This window comes from Archocentrus centrarchus, chromosome 13 (assembly GCF_007364275.1).
Source record: "Archocentrus centrarchus isolate MPI-CPG fArcCen1 chromosome 13, fArcCen1, whole genome shotgun sequence".
NCBI classification, from domain to species: domain Eukaryota; kingdom Metazoa; phylum Chordata; class Actinopteri; order Cichliformes; family Cichlidae; genus Archocentrus; species Archocentrus centrarchus.
In genome coordinates, this window is record NC_044358.1 from 33,822,628 (window position 1) to 33,841,363 (window position 18,736).

Here is an 18,736-nt window from a genome sequence, read left to right on the forward strand (position 1 = left end):
TTTTGCAATATCGCAAAAAAATAAAAATCTATTTGCAGGGACAGTGCACATTGATCAACATTACTGTAAATGTGCCAGTGTTAGCCAGATGGCTAATTTTCAACTGCAGTCACTGAGCAAGATCTAAATTTTCAACCTACAGGTAAAGCTGAAAAATGAGTTCATGCATTTATTACTTCCAGGCTGGACTATTGTAATTCATTATTATCAGCCTGTCCTAAAAACTCCCTAAAAGTCTTCAGTTGGTCCAAAATGCTGCAGCTAGAGTACTGACAGGGATTACAGAGAGCATATTTCTCCCATATTGGTTTCTCTTCATTGGCTCCCTGTTAAATCCAGAATTGAATTTAAAATACTTCTCATATACAAGGTCTTGAATAATCAGGCTCCATCTTATCTTAAAGACCTCATAGTACCATATCACCCCAATAGAACACTTTGCTCTCAGACTGCTGGCTTACTTGTGGTTCCTAGAATGGGAGGCAGAGCCTTGAGCTTTCAGACCCCTCTTCTGTGGAACCACTTCGTCCTTCCCACTCTTGCCAAGTGCTTGCTCATAAGGGGTTGTCTGATTGTTGGGGTTTTCTCTGTATTATTGTAGGGTCTTTATCTTACAGTATAAAGTACCTTGAGGCAACTGTTGTTACAATTTGGCGCTATTTAAATAAAACTGAATGGAATCAAACTGAGTATACCCATCTTCTGTCACAAAGCTAAAACGGGGTTCTTGAACATTACAGTGAGTTCATTGTACTCAAATCTCAGCTCTCAATCCAGTAGAGCACATTTGGGATGTGGTGGAACATAAGATTCATATTATACATGTGAAGCTGTCAAATCTGCAGCAACTGTGTGATGCTATCATGTCAATATGAAACAAAATCTCTGAGGAATGTTTCCAGCACCTCATTGAATCTGTGCCATGAAGAATTAAGGCAAAGCTGAAGGCAAAAGAGGGTCCAACGTGGTACAAGCAAGGCATACCAAATAAAGAGTCCAGTGAGTTTAAGTTTTCTGTTGCCTCACTTCTAAATTTCCCAAATCTTGCCCCTGACAAATATTCATAAAAAAGTAATTCATAATATCTTGTACTATAGACTATGTGTGCTCCATTAATCGAGCTAAGCAGAAAATGTAAATTCAATTTTCAACACCTGAACAAAAGCAATTAGAGAAAATATTGTTTAAATAGCCTATTTTCTCAAAAATAAATGAGCATTTAATGAATATGCGGCAGAGAAAGAAATGCATTTTTATAGGAGTAGAAAAGGCCATTTATAAAGTAGTTATAAAGCAGATTATTTCTAGCTGTGTTCTGCCCCAGGTTTCATGCAGAATCGCTGGAGAGGTAAAAAAAAAAAAATTGCATCAATTGTTCTGATTTAGATTAAGAGAGAGCAGACAGCCAGCCATCGCATGATGTTTGGCATCATGTCAGCAGCTCAAAGCGGAGTGCTGGCAGACGGGTGTGTGTGTGAGAGAGGCACGATTTGGCTGATTGGCAAGACGAGGACTTGTAGACGGGTTCATGCATTTTCTAGGTCAGAGCGAACCGTTATCTGTTCTTTCAAGTAGAAGACTGAATCCACAACACTATAATTGAGTCCTAGTGATCAGACAAAATGGACAGTACCAATTCTCCAAAGGGAAGGAATTATAAAACGTGGAGGGAGTTTTTTGTCTGTGTTTGAAAGGGTATGTGCACGTGTGTGAAGGTCGTGCTAATCTTACAGTGATTCACACAGTGTAGTCCTTTTTATTGGTGGCACAATGAGCTCACCACTATGGAAACATGCCCATTAAATGCGCTCACACACACACGCACACACACACACACCGTGTCCTCACATTCCACACGCACCTGTAGGGCTGTCAATCAAACCATGAGAGGCTTTCATCATACTGTTATGAGCCTGTAAATAAAGAGTGTGCAACCACGAGCATGTCATCGGGCAGACTGTTTAATATTGTTTGAAGCCACATTTGAAACAACACCCTGATGTTTAATGTGTGCGCTTTTTGGGAAATAATTTGGCTAGCCACATTTTTTTTTTGCTTCATTTTCTGTACAAAAAGTATTTTGTGGTAATAGCACAAACAGGCACCAATCCAATAAGTGCATTATGCATGTGAATTTGCACCAGAGTCTTTTATTGATATTTGTATTGTATTTGTGATACTGCATGTCTGAATTTTTTGCAAACTACTCCACACTGTACTTTTTTCTTTTTAGCATTATTCCTAAATGCTGCTTCCAGCTTTACAATAGGCCAGTGTACGCAAGACACACCGAGCAGCACTGGGTAAAAGACTCTCCTTTGTAAGTTTATTACTGAGCCACATGCACAATGCATGTACAATCTGATTCTTTGACCTTCCGCCACTTCATTTTTCTAAAGAGTGAACAAATAAATTTGGATTATAGTAATCCTTTTGAATGACTGCTCTGCAACATAAACGGGTCCATAAATATTTGTGCAACCTCAACCTTATTTAATCACAGCGTGTCCCTTGCTGCTTTAACATTCTGGTCTCTTCTCTCCGCTCGGCTTTGTTTTTTCCACATTAGAGCGGCAACAATGCCAAAAGCAGCAGAGATGCTGGAGAACAGAGAGAGGGAAGAATAAGGGGGAAAGGAAAAGGCAGGACTGCAGACTGATAAATGTGGAGCTTTAGGCTTGAATGATTGGAATGGGACACAGATGGATTAGGCATTTAGCAACAAGAAAGAGCAGTAGAGCGATGAGAGGGGAGACATTGCAAGAGGGCTGGGGGGAACCCAATACTAAAAATATCCATGTGTGAGTAAAAAAAAAAAAGCACTTGCTGCACTAGCCTACGTCAAATATTGGGATTTGGAATGAACAGCATTGGTGCTTCCTGCCTGCCAGTCACAGGGAAAAGAATGAAAACACTCCCTCCAGCCTCCATGTTTTGTCACCATGGTGGTAGAAGATGTCAACACAGTCTAATTCAGCAAGACAGATGCTTGCTATTAGTATTAAGGATAGATCAGATGGCACAACTTTAAGCCGTGGTCATTATGACCCGCGTGAGTCCGGTGACACACAAATGAAATGATTGGACAGAGGGGGGAACCACTTGTCATCAGATAGCACTGAAGGTCCAGCACAGAAATACAGTGTGCATGCACACACTTTATGCATTTCCTGACAGTTGCACACACAAGCTTAGCGATGACGGTGTTAATGATGTGTAGAGAATCAAAAAGCTTCGATGCTTGTGTCTGTGTTTGTGTCTGCGTATACGGGTCTTTGTGTGTGTTCCAAAGTACTTGTGAGCTGAATGCATCCATGGGGCCAAATGATTTTGTTCATCAACAAGCTGCTCTGTATAACACATCAATCTTTTGGCACTTTCAAGTATCAAAACTCTCTCTTTGACAAACATACACACACATACACTCACACGCGCGCACACACACACACACACACACACACACACTTATGGGTGGCTTAACTGACCTGTACAGCATGCCGGTCTTTTGTGCAACTGTCTCGTCTTTGCCCAGGCCAAACATTTTCAGGTACCAGTTGGTCTCCATCTCTCTGATTATGGCTGCCTTGTTTCGATGCTGTGCCACCTGTTTTCCAGAGGAGGAACTGCGCTTGGCATCCTGGGAGTTGCTGCGATGGGCTTTTAGCCCACTGAGAGAGGCCACTGAGTGTTTTCGGTGCATGTGGGGGGGCTGATGCCCTCCAACGCCCCCTCCACTGCTTCGGGCAGCTAGCATGGTCCCAGAGGGTGCCCCCTCCCCTCAAGAGCAGAGCTCAGGGATCAAGGTGAAAAGAACAAGTTTCCAAAGGTTTCTCGACCCTGCACCTTCGTTTGGAGATGGCGGTTACTCCAGCCTCAGTGAGTGATGCATAGCTCAGTGCCCTGGGGTCACTCAGCAACACGCTCACTAATTTAGATATCTTCTTCCAAACTATCTTAAACTGTCTTTATTTCGAGATCTTCTTTCTTGAAGTTCTTTTTCTCCCCTTTCTGTCTGTCAGTGTTTCTGTCTTTGCAGCGTGCTCCCTGGTCTCTTATAGCCTCATCCAGCTTGAAACAGGATCCCAGTTTCCTTGTCTCGTCACAGCCTGCGCTGGCCTAAAAGGAGGGAGCCAAACACGACTGGGTGTCAACAATACATACACACTCGCACAGTCACACAGACACACACACACACACCAACACAGCAGTATACTTGTCCAAGTTCTAAAACAAGTGAAAGAAATATAAAAAGCTAAAATTACACACAAACTGCATACATGTGACCCAGACACACACTGCACAGAACTTGTAAACACTCTGCACATGATTGTTTGAAGAAGGCCTATTAAGGCCTCGTTGCTTCTTTTTATCTTTAGTACTGATACCAGTGCAGTAGTTTATACATAACAATATGAAAAGGGACACCCACTTTTGTATTTTAAATGATCAAAGCCGTATTTACCACAGCTGCATTACTATTAGTAAATTATATATTGCCAGAAAGAGGTGGACAAGACAGCAAAGCACTGTGGTGCAAAGAAGGGGGAAAGTGAAGGTGAGTGGAAGGACCCAAGCGGTGCACTCTTTCAAGTATTGTCTGTGCAGAGGAGAGGGATAGCATGCTGATGAGATGCTAATTAATGTCAGGAGAGCAGAGGACCTACGGGGCCATTCGCCACCTGACTCAACATAAGTTTAGTCAAACACAAGCAGAAGTTTAATGCCAGTATGTCAAAGTAAAAGCAGGAAAGCCAGAAAGAGGATTTGGGCTCATTCTGGAGTTCATTTAAAAGTAGGCTTAGCAAAGTGATGGCTCACTTTTCAAAATTAAAAGGACAGGAGGGAGCTTTGTAGGAAAGCTTGGCACATAATGCAGTTTCAAAACTTTCACTAACTTTCTGAACTAGAGCGTCTTGATTTCTGACAGAGGTAAACAAAAAGAAAAAAGCTTTTCTTTTATATAGAGTGCAGTTATTTTTAAAATATGTCTGTTAGTTGGTTTATTAACCAGCCAACAGATCTTATGAGCATGCAGTCATCAGTTTAAATGCTCCGTGGACACCCAAAGACTGGTGCCCTCTGAGGTCAAGTGAATAGATCAGTAATGGAGTGTCAGTCCTAAATTATTCAACCAAGTAATGGGAACCTGAAGGCTCACTGGACATGTGTGAGGGGTCTGGGGCAAAAGGTTGGGGTCAGTGCTGAGTGCACAGTGCAGAGGGTGTAGGGCACAGCTACATCTGTGGCCGGCAGCTAATTTGGATTGGAAATTTGCTGGTACTCTGCACTTTGTTGTGAAGATGATATTTTTGAGATATTGAAAACACCTTAAAACAATCTGAAATACATATCAAATAGACAATTTGTATTATCAGGTATGCTGTTTCTTCAGTATTTAGATCTAGTTCTATGTGGCATTGCATCAGGTTTTTGTTGGTTTTTCCCCATAAAGCCAAAGTTGTTAATCTGCTATTGAATTTCTGCCTGTTGCACCTCTTCTGTGGCTAATAGATCAGCTGTATTGTCTTCAGCTGGATGCTATCAATATTCAAAATTTTAGTCTTTTCTTTTTCTGCTGGCAGAGCAGGAATGTCTCCCTGTCATCTCCTGCAACTAGACATGAGTTTTATGTCTAAAACCTCTCTTCTTCCACAGCTGCTTTTCTCTACCTTGTCAGCCAGGTCTTTCTGGTTTGTTCCAGTCACTCCTGATACTCCAACATCAGTGGTATCTTGTTTCTACAGGTTATGTGATGGTTCTCCAGCCAGCGTCTAACAGCAAAGATCTGAGTATTTCAGTCCTTCCCTCATATAACTACTAACCGAGAGGGTTATCTCAAAAATAATGTGGTTCTTGGCTTGCTGGACCATATTAGTATGTCAGGGATGAGACTTAGAACTGGACCTAGCTGCCCTGTTTGGAACACTTGTGTTGCCTCTAACAATTCCATTGTGATTAACGACTGGTAAAAGATAATCTCTGTTCATTTCCAGGCTGCAAACTAACAGTAAATAAACCAACTTGATCAGGACCTGTATCTTCCTTGGAAGAGTACCATCTTGCAGTTTGAAAAGTTTTGCTTTAAGGGATGTCCATGCCTGTCACTTTGTCAGTAACAGTTGGCTGTTAGTGGACATTCCAGGCTCCAATTGCCCAAGTAACTCTCTAATGTATTTACCACCTGCTCATATGCCAATCAGTGGTTTTCTTCATTTCAATAAGGAACGATCATTAGGAGAAATAGAACAAGGTTTACTGAAAATACAAATAGCTGATTTGGTGATTAGACTCCGATGGCCCATCGAAGCTGAAAGGAATCCCAGTATAGATAGGAATTAGTCGTGCTAGCCCTTGACAAAGCTTTAACTCAGGATCCGCCCACATTATGTTAAAAGTAGTCATGGACACTCTATGGTCCGTGGTCACCATATCGCTGACCTGCTGCAGGGGGGGGGGGGGGGGGGGGGGGGGGGGGGGGGGACTGTATTCTTCTTGTTCAAAACACTGGTGTAGGTTCAGTGTGCAGTGGAGTGTGTTATATGTTGTCCTAATAAGAAAGATGACTCTTACCTGTAGGATCTTCTACAGGTCTGCCATGATAATGTCTTTGTCAGTCATGCATTCCCATGTTGTCCAGTCTACCTGTCATCATATTCTACCCTTCTCACTCAGATACAACCAGATTCGTCCTGCTGGGGTTGGATCAAACCTGTGGAGCTTCTTTCCACAGTGAGCTATTTGTACCTGCCTGTGATCGTATGGTGCTGCAACCTGCTAAATGCCAGGCACACTTCAGCGTAGGAACTTGCAGCCAGTGCAGGCCTAGACATGTGTAATCCATACTGCCGCTACAACCTTATCAGTGAACCTCCTCAGCTCTAATATTAGACTGGTCTTCTTCTGGTTCTAGTGTGTTTAGTTCTGAAAGGGTGTTCAGCCAGCAGTGATATTTTCTCAGAAAGATGGCATTATTGCTCCTATTGTTCTTGCTCAGTACATCAGCTCATCTGTCCTTTTCAACAGCCTAGATGGGGAGTCTAGGCAGGTAGCATGGTCAGTCCAGTGTATTGTTCCTCACTGGATCACTATACAGCCTGTAGCTTGACAAATGTAACAGTACATTTGTCAAGCATCTTGCTGGTAATATCCAGCTTTTTGCTTCCACTTGCTGCTCGCTCTCTGTAGGGGTTCTTGTAAGGACTTCATTGTTCCTTTTTTCTTCTTTTGTTTACTGTGCTTGTCTCTATGCTGTTGCTTTCTTGGTAGTAATTATATTGTAATATGTCATTAGATTCCTGATCCTGAATGTTTCCAAACAGGTTGAACCTACATGTCACCTCCCGGCCATCTATCTTGCTTAGATCGGAACGGTTTTTTTCCATGCTATTGCCTTGCTGGCCCTCAGCCATTTGATCCTGTTCCTCCTAGCTGTTCCCTCCTCCTCCCATCTTGTTTCTGTAGTTTCAGTGGGATCTGTGAAGGTCCAATTTTTTTTTATCCTGTCTGTAGGAGGGTTGATGGGTTAGTTTTTCTTTGAAGGCTTTTTTAGTGAGTGGGTGACGTTACAGGTTAGGTTAAAAGCTGCTTTCACTGTAGTAATATTCCTGCAGACACCCAGCCTTTACTCTATTCTCCAACCTTTCTTTGACCGCAACTATCCCATTCACAGCAGTCACTAGTTTACGAGGAATTTTATTTGCTATAGGTAACTTGCCATGATGTAATGCTTTTCACACCTCCTCCAATATACTTGATTGGCTGTAACCTCCCATCTCTCCAGGACCTGTACACCTCCAGGACACTGGGGCGTGCAGGTCGGATCACAGCCGACCACTCTCACCCTGGGCACAGACTTTTTGACCCTCTCCCCTCAGGCAGGAGGCTACGGTCCATACGGACCAGAACCTCCCGCCATAAGAACAGTTTCTTCCCCTCTGCTGTTGGACTCATGAACAATTACCCTAAGACTGTTACCACCACCCTCCACAAACGCTGATGACCCTATGTTTATGCACCTGTCTGTTTGCACTGATGTACATATTAGTGGAATATAGTTTACATTCTTTATCTTTTAATTAGTCTCTGCACTGTATATTTTGTAAGCTCTAATATCTCTGTATATTTGCAATTTGTATACTTGTATATTGTCTTATAGTTTTTATACTTATTTGTTTTTTGTTTTTTTTTCTGTAAGCACGAAGTACCGCAGCAATTTCCTAATGCTGTGAACCTGTTCACCCATATGGCAATAAAAACCTTCTGATTCTGATTCTGATTCTGATACTTAGATTAGCTGTAAGGTTGTCATCCAGGTATCCCTAATCTTCAAGCAGCAGAACTGGGATTTTTATAAATAAGTAGATTGCATTGTAATGTATGTAATGTGACAGCCCACCCTCCATGCTTCCAGCTCCTCCCTGTTTACTTTAAGCAGTACACACCATGCATTTCTGATATCCCACATTTTCAGTACATGTTTTGTTTAAATAAATTGGGCGATTGAACTCCTGCATGTGGACTCTCTATTACTAGTCACAGTCAAGATGGTAACACTAATTAAAAGGAATACAAAATAAATGTTTTGTTAAGCTTTTTCTCATCTGAGTTTATAATATAATGTACTGCACTGAAATGTAATTTTACACTGCGATAGTATTACATATGAGGCGACAGATGTTAGTGGCATTCCTTCAGGACAATCAAGGCAAGCAGTGTTGATCTCATCAAATCTAAAAATAGACATCAGTTAAAATTCACCAGAGTGAAAGCGATCCCTCTCATTTCAGTGTTTCCATTAAGATTCTCTGTTGTTTTCATCCATCCTTTACATCACTGCCATCTTGTGGCCGCAATTGGCTATTGTCACTAGAAGCTCTGCTTGCCTTGGATCCCATTGCAAACTTTAGCTGTCTCCATTTCCATGTTCCCCTCTCCCAATAACAATGGCTGGAACTTGTCAAGCTGAGAGGTCAGCAGCTTTTTTCTGGTCATTTGCACATGTGCATTGTGGATAAACCTCCAGACTGACTGTTGGGAGATTAGCAGGCAAGACAAGCTGACACTGGCTCTGCTTTCACTGCTCTGAGATCAGTTACTAGTCACGCTTTGTGTGGAAACAGAGCTAGCATTAGCAGGTGGACATGCTTCTGTGATTTACTGTAGTAACAGATATCAGTTTTCTCTTACTGACCACCTTAGCCAACATGTGTGATGTAGAGAAAATGAAATGCAGTGTGAGAGAGCTTTTAATAACTCTTTTAGCTTGGTAGCACAGAAAGCATTGGAGAGGAGAAGTTCAATTTAATTTTATTTATATAGCGCCAAATAACAACAGTCGCCTCAAGATGCCCTGAAATCTGAAGGCTCTGCCTCCCATTCTAGGAACCACAATTAAGCCTGCAGTCTGAGAGCTAAGCGCTCTGTTGGGGTGATATGGTACTATGAGGTCTTTAAGATAAGATGGGGCCTGATCGTCCAAGACCTTGTATGTGAGAAAAGTAATGAATGCATGAATTAGCTTTTCAGCATCACTGAGACAAGATGTTTCTAATTTTAGAAATAGTGTGCAAATGCAAAACAGTAGTCCTACATACACTGTTTAATATGTGCATTGAGATATCCTGGTCAAAAAATACTCCAAGATTTCTCACAGTGTTGCTGGAGGCTAAGGTAATGTCATCCAGAGTAAGTATTTGATTAGACACCATGTTTCTAAGATTTGTGGGGCCGAGAACAAGAACATCAATTTTATCTGAATTTAGAAGCAGGAAATTAGAGGTCATCCAGGCCTTTATGTCTTTAAGACATTCCTGCAGTTTAACTAATTGATGAGTGTCATCTGGCTTCATGGATGGATAAAACTGAGTATCATCCACATAACAATGAAAACTTATGCAATGCTTTCTAATAATACTGCCTAAGGGAAGCATGTATAGTGTAAATAAAATTGGTTCTAGCACAGAACCCTGTGGAACTCCATAATTAACCTTCGTGTGTGAAGAAGACTCCCCATTTACATGAACAAATTGGAGTCTGTTTGATAAGTATGATTCAAACCACTGCAGCACAGTACCCTTAATACCTATGGCATGCTCTATCTCTGTAATAAAATATTATGCTCAACAGTATCGAAAGTTGCACTGAAGTCTAACAGGACAAGAACAGAGATGACTGTCAGAGGCCATAAGAAGATCATTTGTAACCTTCACTAATGCTGTTTCTGTACTGTGATGAATCTGAAACCTGACTGAAACTCTTCAAATAAACCGTTCCTCTGCAGATGATCAGTTAGCTGTTTTACAACTACTCTTTCAAGGATTTTTGAGAGAAAAGGAAGGTTGGAGATTGGCCTACAATTAGCTAAGACAAAACAAGTTAAGTGATGGCTTTCTAAGTAATGGTTAATTACTGCCACCTTAAAAGCCTGTGGTACATAGCCAACTAATAAAGACAGATTGATCACATTGAAGATTGAAGCATCAATTAATGGAAGGGCTTCTTTAAGCAGTCTAGTAGGAATGGGATCTAATAAACATGCTGATGGTTTGGAGGAAGTAACTATTGAAGTTAACTCCAAAAGATCGACTGGAGAAAGAGTCTAAACAAATACCAACAGTACTGAAAGCAGCCAAACATAAAGATAAGTCTTTGAGATAGTTATGAATTTTTCTCTAATGGTTAAAATTTTATTTGTGAAGGAAAATCATGAAGTCATTACTAGTTCAAGTTAAGGGAATAGTCAGAGCTTTGACTCTTTGTCAGCCTGGCTACAGTGCTGAAAAGAAACCTGGGGTTGTTATTTTCTTCAGTTAACGATGAATAGTAAGATGTCCTAGCTTTACGGAGGGCTTTTTTATAGAGCAATAAACTCTTTTTCCATGATAGATGAACATCTCCAGTTTATGGGTTATCTGCTTTAAGGCGCATGTTTGTAAGTTATACCACGGAGTCAGGCACTTCTGACTTGAGGCTTTCCTTATCAGAGGAGCCACAGTAACCAAAGTTGTACATAATGCAGATGTAAAACTATTGACGATATAATCTACCTCACTCAAGAAATGATCAGACAGGAGGGGGCTTTCAGGGAATACTGTTAAGTCTTCATTTTCTATGCCACACAGTATGTCAGGACAAGATCCAGAGTATGAATAAAGTGGTGGGTGGACTCATTTACATTTTGAGAAGCAGATTTGAGAAGTCAAATCTGCTTCAATAAAACAGGCAAGCTGAGCAGGTGCAGACTCAGCCAGCACAGCGTCTCTGAGAAATCACTATTAGGTTCAACCAGCCATTTTGCCAAGACGCCACCTTAATTTTTCACACTTTTTCATACTTTTAATTCCCCTGTAGATATTTACAGTAAACAAAGTAAAACTGCTCAAGCCTTTTAATTCAGCTGGAAATTATTAATATATTTTAACACATCTTTCTAAAAATCAGTAGGCCTTTGTTTGTGAGCTCATTAACAGCATTTTTTTTTTTTTTTTTTTTTTTTAAGATAAATGATCCTCAGAGGACACCCAATACAAATGTATTATTTTATCGAATATACTGCATTACAGTAGATTAAACACAGTATTGTTATTGGACGAGCCAAGAAATAATATTTTAAAATTCCTCTTCCAGGAATGAGTGCAGAAACATGAAGACATCCATGTAGAGTGCAGCAAGTTGCAGGAGGCTGTCAGTATATTTAAAAGAATAAAAGACGGGCAGCACAAAATGGTATGTTTTAATCTGGTCCATTTTGGTTTGTTAAGCAGTGGGAAAGATGCTTTTGTGCGCGTCTTGGCTTGGCGCACACAAAAACACTGCACGTCACTGACAAGTACGATTTTACTAAATTTCCTCATTGTTGCAGTGGAGAGTAACAATCAGGTCAGTAGTAGTTAGTAGCAAAATGTGTTAGCTGGTAAGGATTTCACAGGGCTTAGAACTTAAGCATTTTCTAGTGTTTTAGGTTAATTTCCTCCTTGTGAGTGGTATAGCCACACTTGGTCTCTTGAGGTAAAACATCATATTTCCTAAGCTCATGTGGGCCTGCACATGCCACCTCTGCTTGGTGACCTGTTGTCTTTCAAGGTTGCTGAAAAGATTTGTCACACAAAGCGTATCTAATCTGACCCGTCTGCAAAGTCGACGTCACTGAAGAGGAAATTCTAGCAAGAACAAAATCCGTCATTCGTGTTGTTTTCATGAGCTCTCACTGAGAGGTAAACTGATAGTACTACTACTATTACTACTGCAAATTCTACAGAAGACGTGGGTATACAAACTACATAATTTGATGAGATTATGCATATATTTCTATTAAAAAAAGGACAGGTTTTAAGCAGAAGCTGCATTAATGTCTATGGATTTTTTTGGGAATAAGAAGCTTGAAAATGACTCGAGTAAGTGGACTCAAATATTAACTATTAAAATAACAAATTCCTCACCCTGTACTGCTTGCTAAATCCCTCCACATGCATTTTAATCAGTTTTAATCTGAAATTTTTCTTATTTTTCATTAAATATTTTTATCCCGTGTTCATATTTGAATGATCACATGGTGGGCCTTTAATCTCTCATGAACCAAGGTTAGTTAACTTCCCTTGTAACACATACAGTAAGTGGTATTATCATAGAAATGTAAAAAAAAAAAAATAATTTTTTAAGTTTTCATTCCACTGAAATCCACAATTTGTCAAAGAGCATATCTCCTTTTTTTTTCTATGTAAATGTAGGCACTTGCACAATCAAAAATAAGAGTGGGAGACGGTAGTTATAGATACTGAGCAGGTCTATAATTCGTCCAGAGTGTGAGACGCAGTAAAGGAATGGTGAGAGGGTGATAAAAGGAAGGAAGAGAGTGGAAAGCTTGATGACATTATAGGGCTAAAACAGAAAGACACACAAACACACACACATAAATACACAACTGCACAGGTGCCAAACTGTATGGAGCAAAACAGGACAGCTGCTCCTTCCACTGTTAAATTAGAAGCCCGAGCCTTTGCACCTCCCACTGGTCTCCATTTGCACTCGCAACATTAGATTTTGTTTAAAATGTCGCAGCCACTTTAATTCTCTTTTCATGAGAAATTAGTAGAATAAGCTGTTAAAAGCATCCGTGAGGATGTGCAAACCTCTGTCTCTTAAATGCAATATTTTATAAGCAATATTAACAGGTTACAGCACAGAAAATAAACTATTTTTTTCATGATTTGAAAAGCTGCAGTCAGGTTAGTTCATTTTTTCATCAATAAGTCATAATTTCAGCTTATTTTTTTTTTTAAGAGCAGGTGTTTTTCTTTTCACTCCAAAGGGGAAAAAAACAACTATAAAGTCCAATTAGTGACAGGTCTCAGCTGTAAACGCTCTGACCTCTTTTACATATGTCTGAAGTCAGAGTAACATTTGTAAGACATAAACATGTGTATAAGTAGAAAAGGAAAACAGACTCTACCTCTATGAATTAGATGAAATTGCCCAACAATCTAAATGCAGCCTTTTGAATTACACACACACAGATTGTGACTCAACAGGAGCTCAAATGATCCTTTACACTCATGAGTGCCTGAGTGCAAGGAATAATTTTAACATGAAGAATAAGACAAAATGTTCCCTGGAAACTATTCTGAAGTGACTGGTCTCAGGATGATGAAAGGTGCTTAATGGTGTTTACTGTTTCCAGCAACCTGCCCGTGTCACCAATGTGGGTAACTAAAGCTGCAAGTAGAACAGCTGAAGGCAGGTTTTCCATAAGGTTCTTATGAGGAAGAAGTCATTTGTTGTATTTGTATATACCCCTGGCAGGGTAGGGTTTTGGGTCTTCTTTTCCCTTTTTGTATTTCTCTCCTCCTCTAGCCCTAGCAGTCAGGCTGGCTCTGCCTTGCTGGTCCGTCCATGGGCAGAGTCTTCCTGTTCCAGTTGTTCCAAATTGTGTAACCAAAATGTGACAAAAACAGGGCACAGAAATGGGGTCAATTAAATACGACTCATATACTGTGACTGTGTCAAGAGATCTCTGAACAGTTCAAATTGTTGTTCTGAGACAGCGGACATCCAGGAAAATCAATACAAAGGAGCTCTGAAGCTGCTCTAGTGGTCAGTGTGACACCTGTCCAAGATCTGACAGAGAAACCAACATCAAACCTCCCGCTACTGTCTGCCCACATGTTCTTGTTTGTTTTCCAGTATGGAAATGAAGTCACAGCACCAGGACAAGCTCATCTTCATGATCAAGCAAGCCTCTAAGCATCTCGTCCCCGGCATTTAAAAGCTGATCAAGTCTTCATTAGAAAACCATTTACAAACTTCACCGAGCACAGATGTTTGTCGGCTGGTTATTTAGAAAAGAAACAAATGCCATGAGTTCCATGAGCTCGTTTGAATTGTGTCACACTCACTTCTTTGTCAGTCACACAGACTGAAGAGAGGAAGTTAAACTTGTACATGTGATGAAGGTACCAGATAAGAGCTTCTCACCTAGTCTCATTTGAATCCAGGTCCATGTCTCCACAGAGCTCCACAGAGACAGGCCTGAATGAGTATTGGCCAGTAGCTCTCACCCCGATAGTCATGAAGTGCTTTGAGAGACTGGTTATGACCCACATTAAGGATGCCATCAGTGTCACTGTGGACCCACACCAATATGCATACCAGAAGAACAGGTCCACTGAGGACACCGTCTCCTCTGTGGTTCACACTGCCCTCACCCACTTGAAGTGTAAGAACTCCCATGTCCGTATGCTCTTTGGGGACTTAATATCAGTCTTCAACACAATCATTCCACAGAACCTGGTGCACAAACTGTTCACACATGGACTGAACTCCACCCTCTTCAACTGGGTCCTGGACATCCTGATGAACAGGCCTGCACAGGATCTGTGAGGATCTGTTGTGAATCTGTGAGGATCCTCAACAGATAATCTTGAGGATTGTGTGTGAGTGTGTGTAGATATAAAGGTATGCATACACGTATATGTGTATATTATATAAATATTGTTTTTTTCTTTATATTTTTCTTTATGGGACCTGAGGACAGAATTTCATTCTACTGCATGCAAATTTGATGCAAATGACAATAAAGAATCCTTCTATGTCTTTTTTTTCCACTTCACTGCAGCATTTTCCTTAAGTCCTGCACCTGGAATCTCCATATATAACAGTCATATCAAAATGTTCACAGGTCTATTGTGTTTTTGAAACATCTTCATGCACTTACTGGAGCAGTTTTTTCAAGCATTTTCTAAATTGACATTATCTGCATCAATCAGTCAATCAATGCACCTTCCAATGCCTGTTAACAAAGATAACCAAGTAAACAACCAACTCATCTTCCATCTAAAAATAAGCAATTCTGGAAAACTTAGCTATGGCAGAGTCTACCTCGTGTTTCCTCTCTAACACTCTCCCCACTGTGTTCCCGTAATCTGAGGCACTTACCTGCACAAATTCCTGTTGCCATTCGATGTCTTATTAAGAGTTCCTTTAACTAAGCTTCAAAACTGCTAACAGTCTTTAGGTTCAGCTTCATTCTTTTGCAATTATGACAAGCCTAAATCTAAATTTTTCTCTCCTTCTTTGCTGTGGTAAACGTTCCATAACTAGCGACACATTACCTGAACATGATTGGCAGAAGAGACATCAATCATCAATAAAATAACCAATCAGAGCCACAGAAGACAAAAGAGTCCCGACTTCTCAATCAATCAGTCGTTTTCATGTTTTGGCTGGTGTAGCACAGGAAGTTCCCAACTTCTGGCATTATGATCGTTTAAATTTTTAAGTTATGTCAACTTCATATTTATTAGATTGTAATCAGAAGGTGACTTGCTGAACATCGGATTTTGCACTTGTGAAGAAATGCATGTGCGTAAGCCTTCAGTTTAAAATAGACATGATTATGCTCTTATTTAAAGCAGACAGGTGTCGAGAATTAAAATAGTCTAATGAGTTCAACTGTTCTGAGAGCCAACTGATAAGTGAAAATCACTCACTTAACATGCATGGACACACACTCAGAAACTAAGTAAAATTAACACGCACACACAGTGACGCACGTGCACACATTTTGCCTCGATTTAGCGCCTGTGTTTCTTTCCACTGTCGTCAGCTGACAATAAATTATAAACATTCCTTCCGTCACCCTTTTGTCACCAGGTGAATTTATTACCGTCCCGCTTTTGATTGGGCACAGTTCAACTTCACCGATTCCCAGAAAGTCACGCGCCCGGGAGTGAGGGAACCCTCACACGCACACAGAGGTCAGCAAGGCTGACTTGCAGAAAAAAGTAGATGATGGGAGATGATGATGAAAACGGCATGAAATATTGCTTCTTCTTTCTTTTTTTTTTTTTTTGCCTTTTGTAACAGCCATTATCAAAGCATGATAGCAACAAACACACCCACGCGAATATCACGATGCTCTCTGCTGTCAATGCGTTTCTTTTCATCTCTTCAGCACTAAGGATGCAACCCATCTCAATTAATGTCTCTCCAACTCATAAAAGTAGTATGAAGTGTGCACCATAACTTCTTAACCTTTCATCACTCTTTACATTAATGTATTTCTTATAAATTAGATATCACAAGGGAGCCTTTCATCAACGGGCTTTAAATGAGAGTGAGAGTTGTGGCCAATTGAGTCAGTGGATATTCACCCAACATGCATATTTCAAAAAAAAAAAATTCTATCAGCTCCCTCTGCTGGATTGTTCAAGCCATCTGAGAGATTCCTAATACACTGGTTGGGCTGGTGTACCTAATAAAGCTGGGTGTAATTTTCACCCATAAGAATACCAGCTTATTAGTTTTGTGTGTGAGGGAGGAGCACGAGTGTATCTCAGAGGAGCTGTAATGTCCTGGAAAAGATGGAGAAGTGTTTTTTTTAGTTTACCCCAGTAAGGTCTTTCTCTTAAGCCCATTAAAATGGCTAGTCTCACAGTAATGTAGACATACTGTGTGAGTTTCCATAAAGGCATAATTATACTCTGGCATTATTTCTGGCACCTCTTTAAAATGCATCATACGGTCATGTTAAATGCTTAAATGTGAGTCAGTTAGAATTATAAAGCAAACTAATCCTTGTCTGTTCATCCATTTATAGTTCTTCCATATTTTTCTCAACACCAGTTCCTGAACCTTTGGCTGTTTAATGTTCTGTATCTTTACACCCTTTGTTACTGGCAAAACACATCATTTGTTCCCATTTGTTTCCATTTCTTTAGCACACAGCTTGACAGACATAATAGTATTTTTGAATGTCCTTCAAGAAGGCTGGAGAGCTATTCCTGGAGACTACCTAAAGAAATGACAAAAAAGCTGCTTAAGAGTGTTCAGGCTGGGCTGAAGAATAAAGGTGGTCATAACAAATGCTGTCTTTCAAGCTCACTAGAATGATGCAAACTCTGTTTTTTGTCTGTATTTCCATGTATGTTTCAATACGTGAATGAGTCAGGATCTGACGCTAAATAATGTTTTCTGCTCTTCTGTTCATTGCACTGGTCAGATGATTTTCCAATACCGTTGTTACTGTATCTCTATGTCTAATTAAAAGTACTAAACCATTTACAGTACTGTAAAGAAGAAACTTTCTTCTTCTTGATTTATTTTCTTGCATATTTTATCACACAATGAGTCTTTTCCATCTCTGTGGAGAAAATTTTGGCCCAGTCTTTGCAGAGTTGTTATAATTCAGCCACATTTGAGGGTTTTTGAGCATAAACGTGCTGTTTAAGGTCATCCCAAATCATATCAATTGGATTTAAGTCTGGACTTTAACTTAAATCCAAACATTCTTTTGGGTTTTTTTGAGGAGGACTTGCTGGTGTGTTTCGGATTGTCCTGCTGGTGAAAGAAGCCACAGCCATCAAGGATGTTTCCATGAAAATACTTAGGTAGGTGGTACGTGTCAAAGTAACATCCACATGGATGGCAGGACCCAAGGTTTCCCAGCAGAACATTGCCTGAAGTATCACACTGCCTCTTGTCACACTTGCCTTCTTCCCTTAGAGCATTGTGGCGTCAGGTGTTCCCCAGGTAAGGAACGCACATGTACCCGTCCATCCACGTGATGTAAAAGAAAATTTGATTCATCACACCAGGCCACCTTCCTCGATTGCTCTGTTGTCCAGTTCTGATGCTCACATGCCCATTCTTGGTGTCAGGGGTCAGCTTCGGGACCTTGACTGATCTGCAGCTTTGCAGCAAACAAACTGTGATGCACCGTGTATTCTGACACCTTTCTATCAGAACCTGCATTAACTTTTTCAGCAATTTGAGCAACATCATTAACTGTGGGTAATTATTGCTAAGTAGTGAATCGTAGGATTTTCCTTTCTCAGCGGGAAATTTTGGATATTTAAATGAAACATACAAACATGATGTTGTCGAACGCTAAATTTAACGGCAAAAGAATCACATGTTATTTTGGCTGTAGGATCTGTGATAGTTGGAGTGTTTGTTTATTTGGAATGAGAGGGGAGCTGATATCACAAAGAGTGTGTAAGTGATGGGTGGATGGCTCATAGCTGTGAGCGCAGTGCTAAAACTTTCCTCTATCCTGAGTATTTAAAGCTGAGGCCCTTTCTGCTTTTCAGTAAAAATACTCACTACGAGTCATAACATCCACATTACAGTCATCTGATCTTCTGTTTATTCAAATTATCAGGCACAATATATAAAAATCTCATTAATACCCATGCCAGGTTTTGCCCCCCCCAAAAGATTATACCTCAAAGTGATGTCCTAT

The 18,736-nt window shown here is 40.4% G+C and overlaps 1 protein-coding gene across 1 annotated transcript in view; it reads right to left on the reverse strand.

The window, feature by feature from the left end:
* The window catches only part of kcnab1a (potassium voltage-gated channel subfamily A regulatory beta subunit 1a), a 111,926-nt gene extending 107,932 nt beyond the window's left edge, over positions 1 to 3,994 (reverse strand). Inside the window, exon 1 of the mRNA XM_030743803.1 lies at positions 3,486 to 3,994. Coding sequence (XP_030599663.1) covers positions 3,486 to 3,754 — 269 coding nt within the window. The 5' untranslated portion in view covers positions 3,755 to 3,994. The remainder of the gene's footprint in view (positions 1 to 3,485) is intronic.
* Positions 3,995 to 18,736: the final 14,742 nt, after the last annotated feature.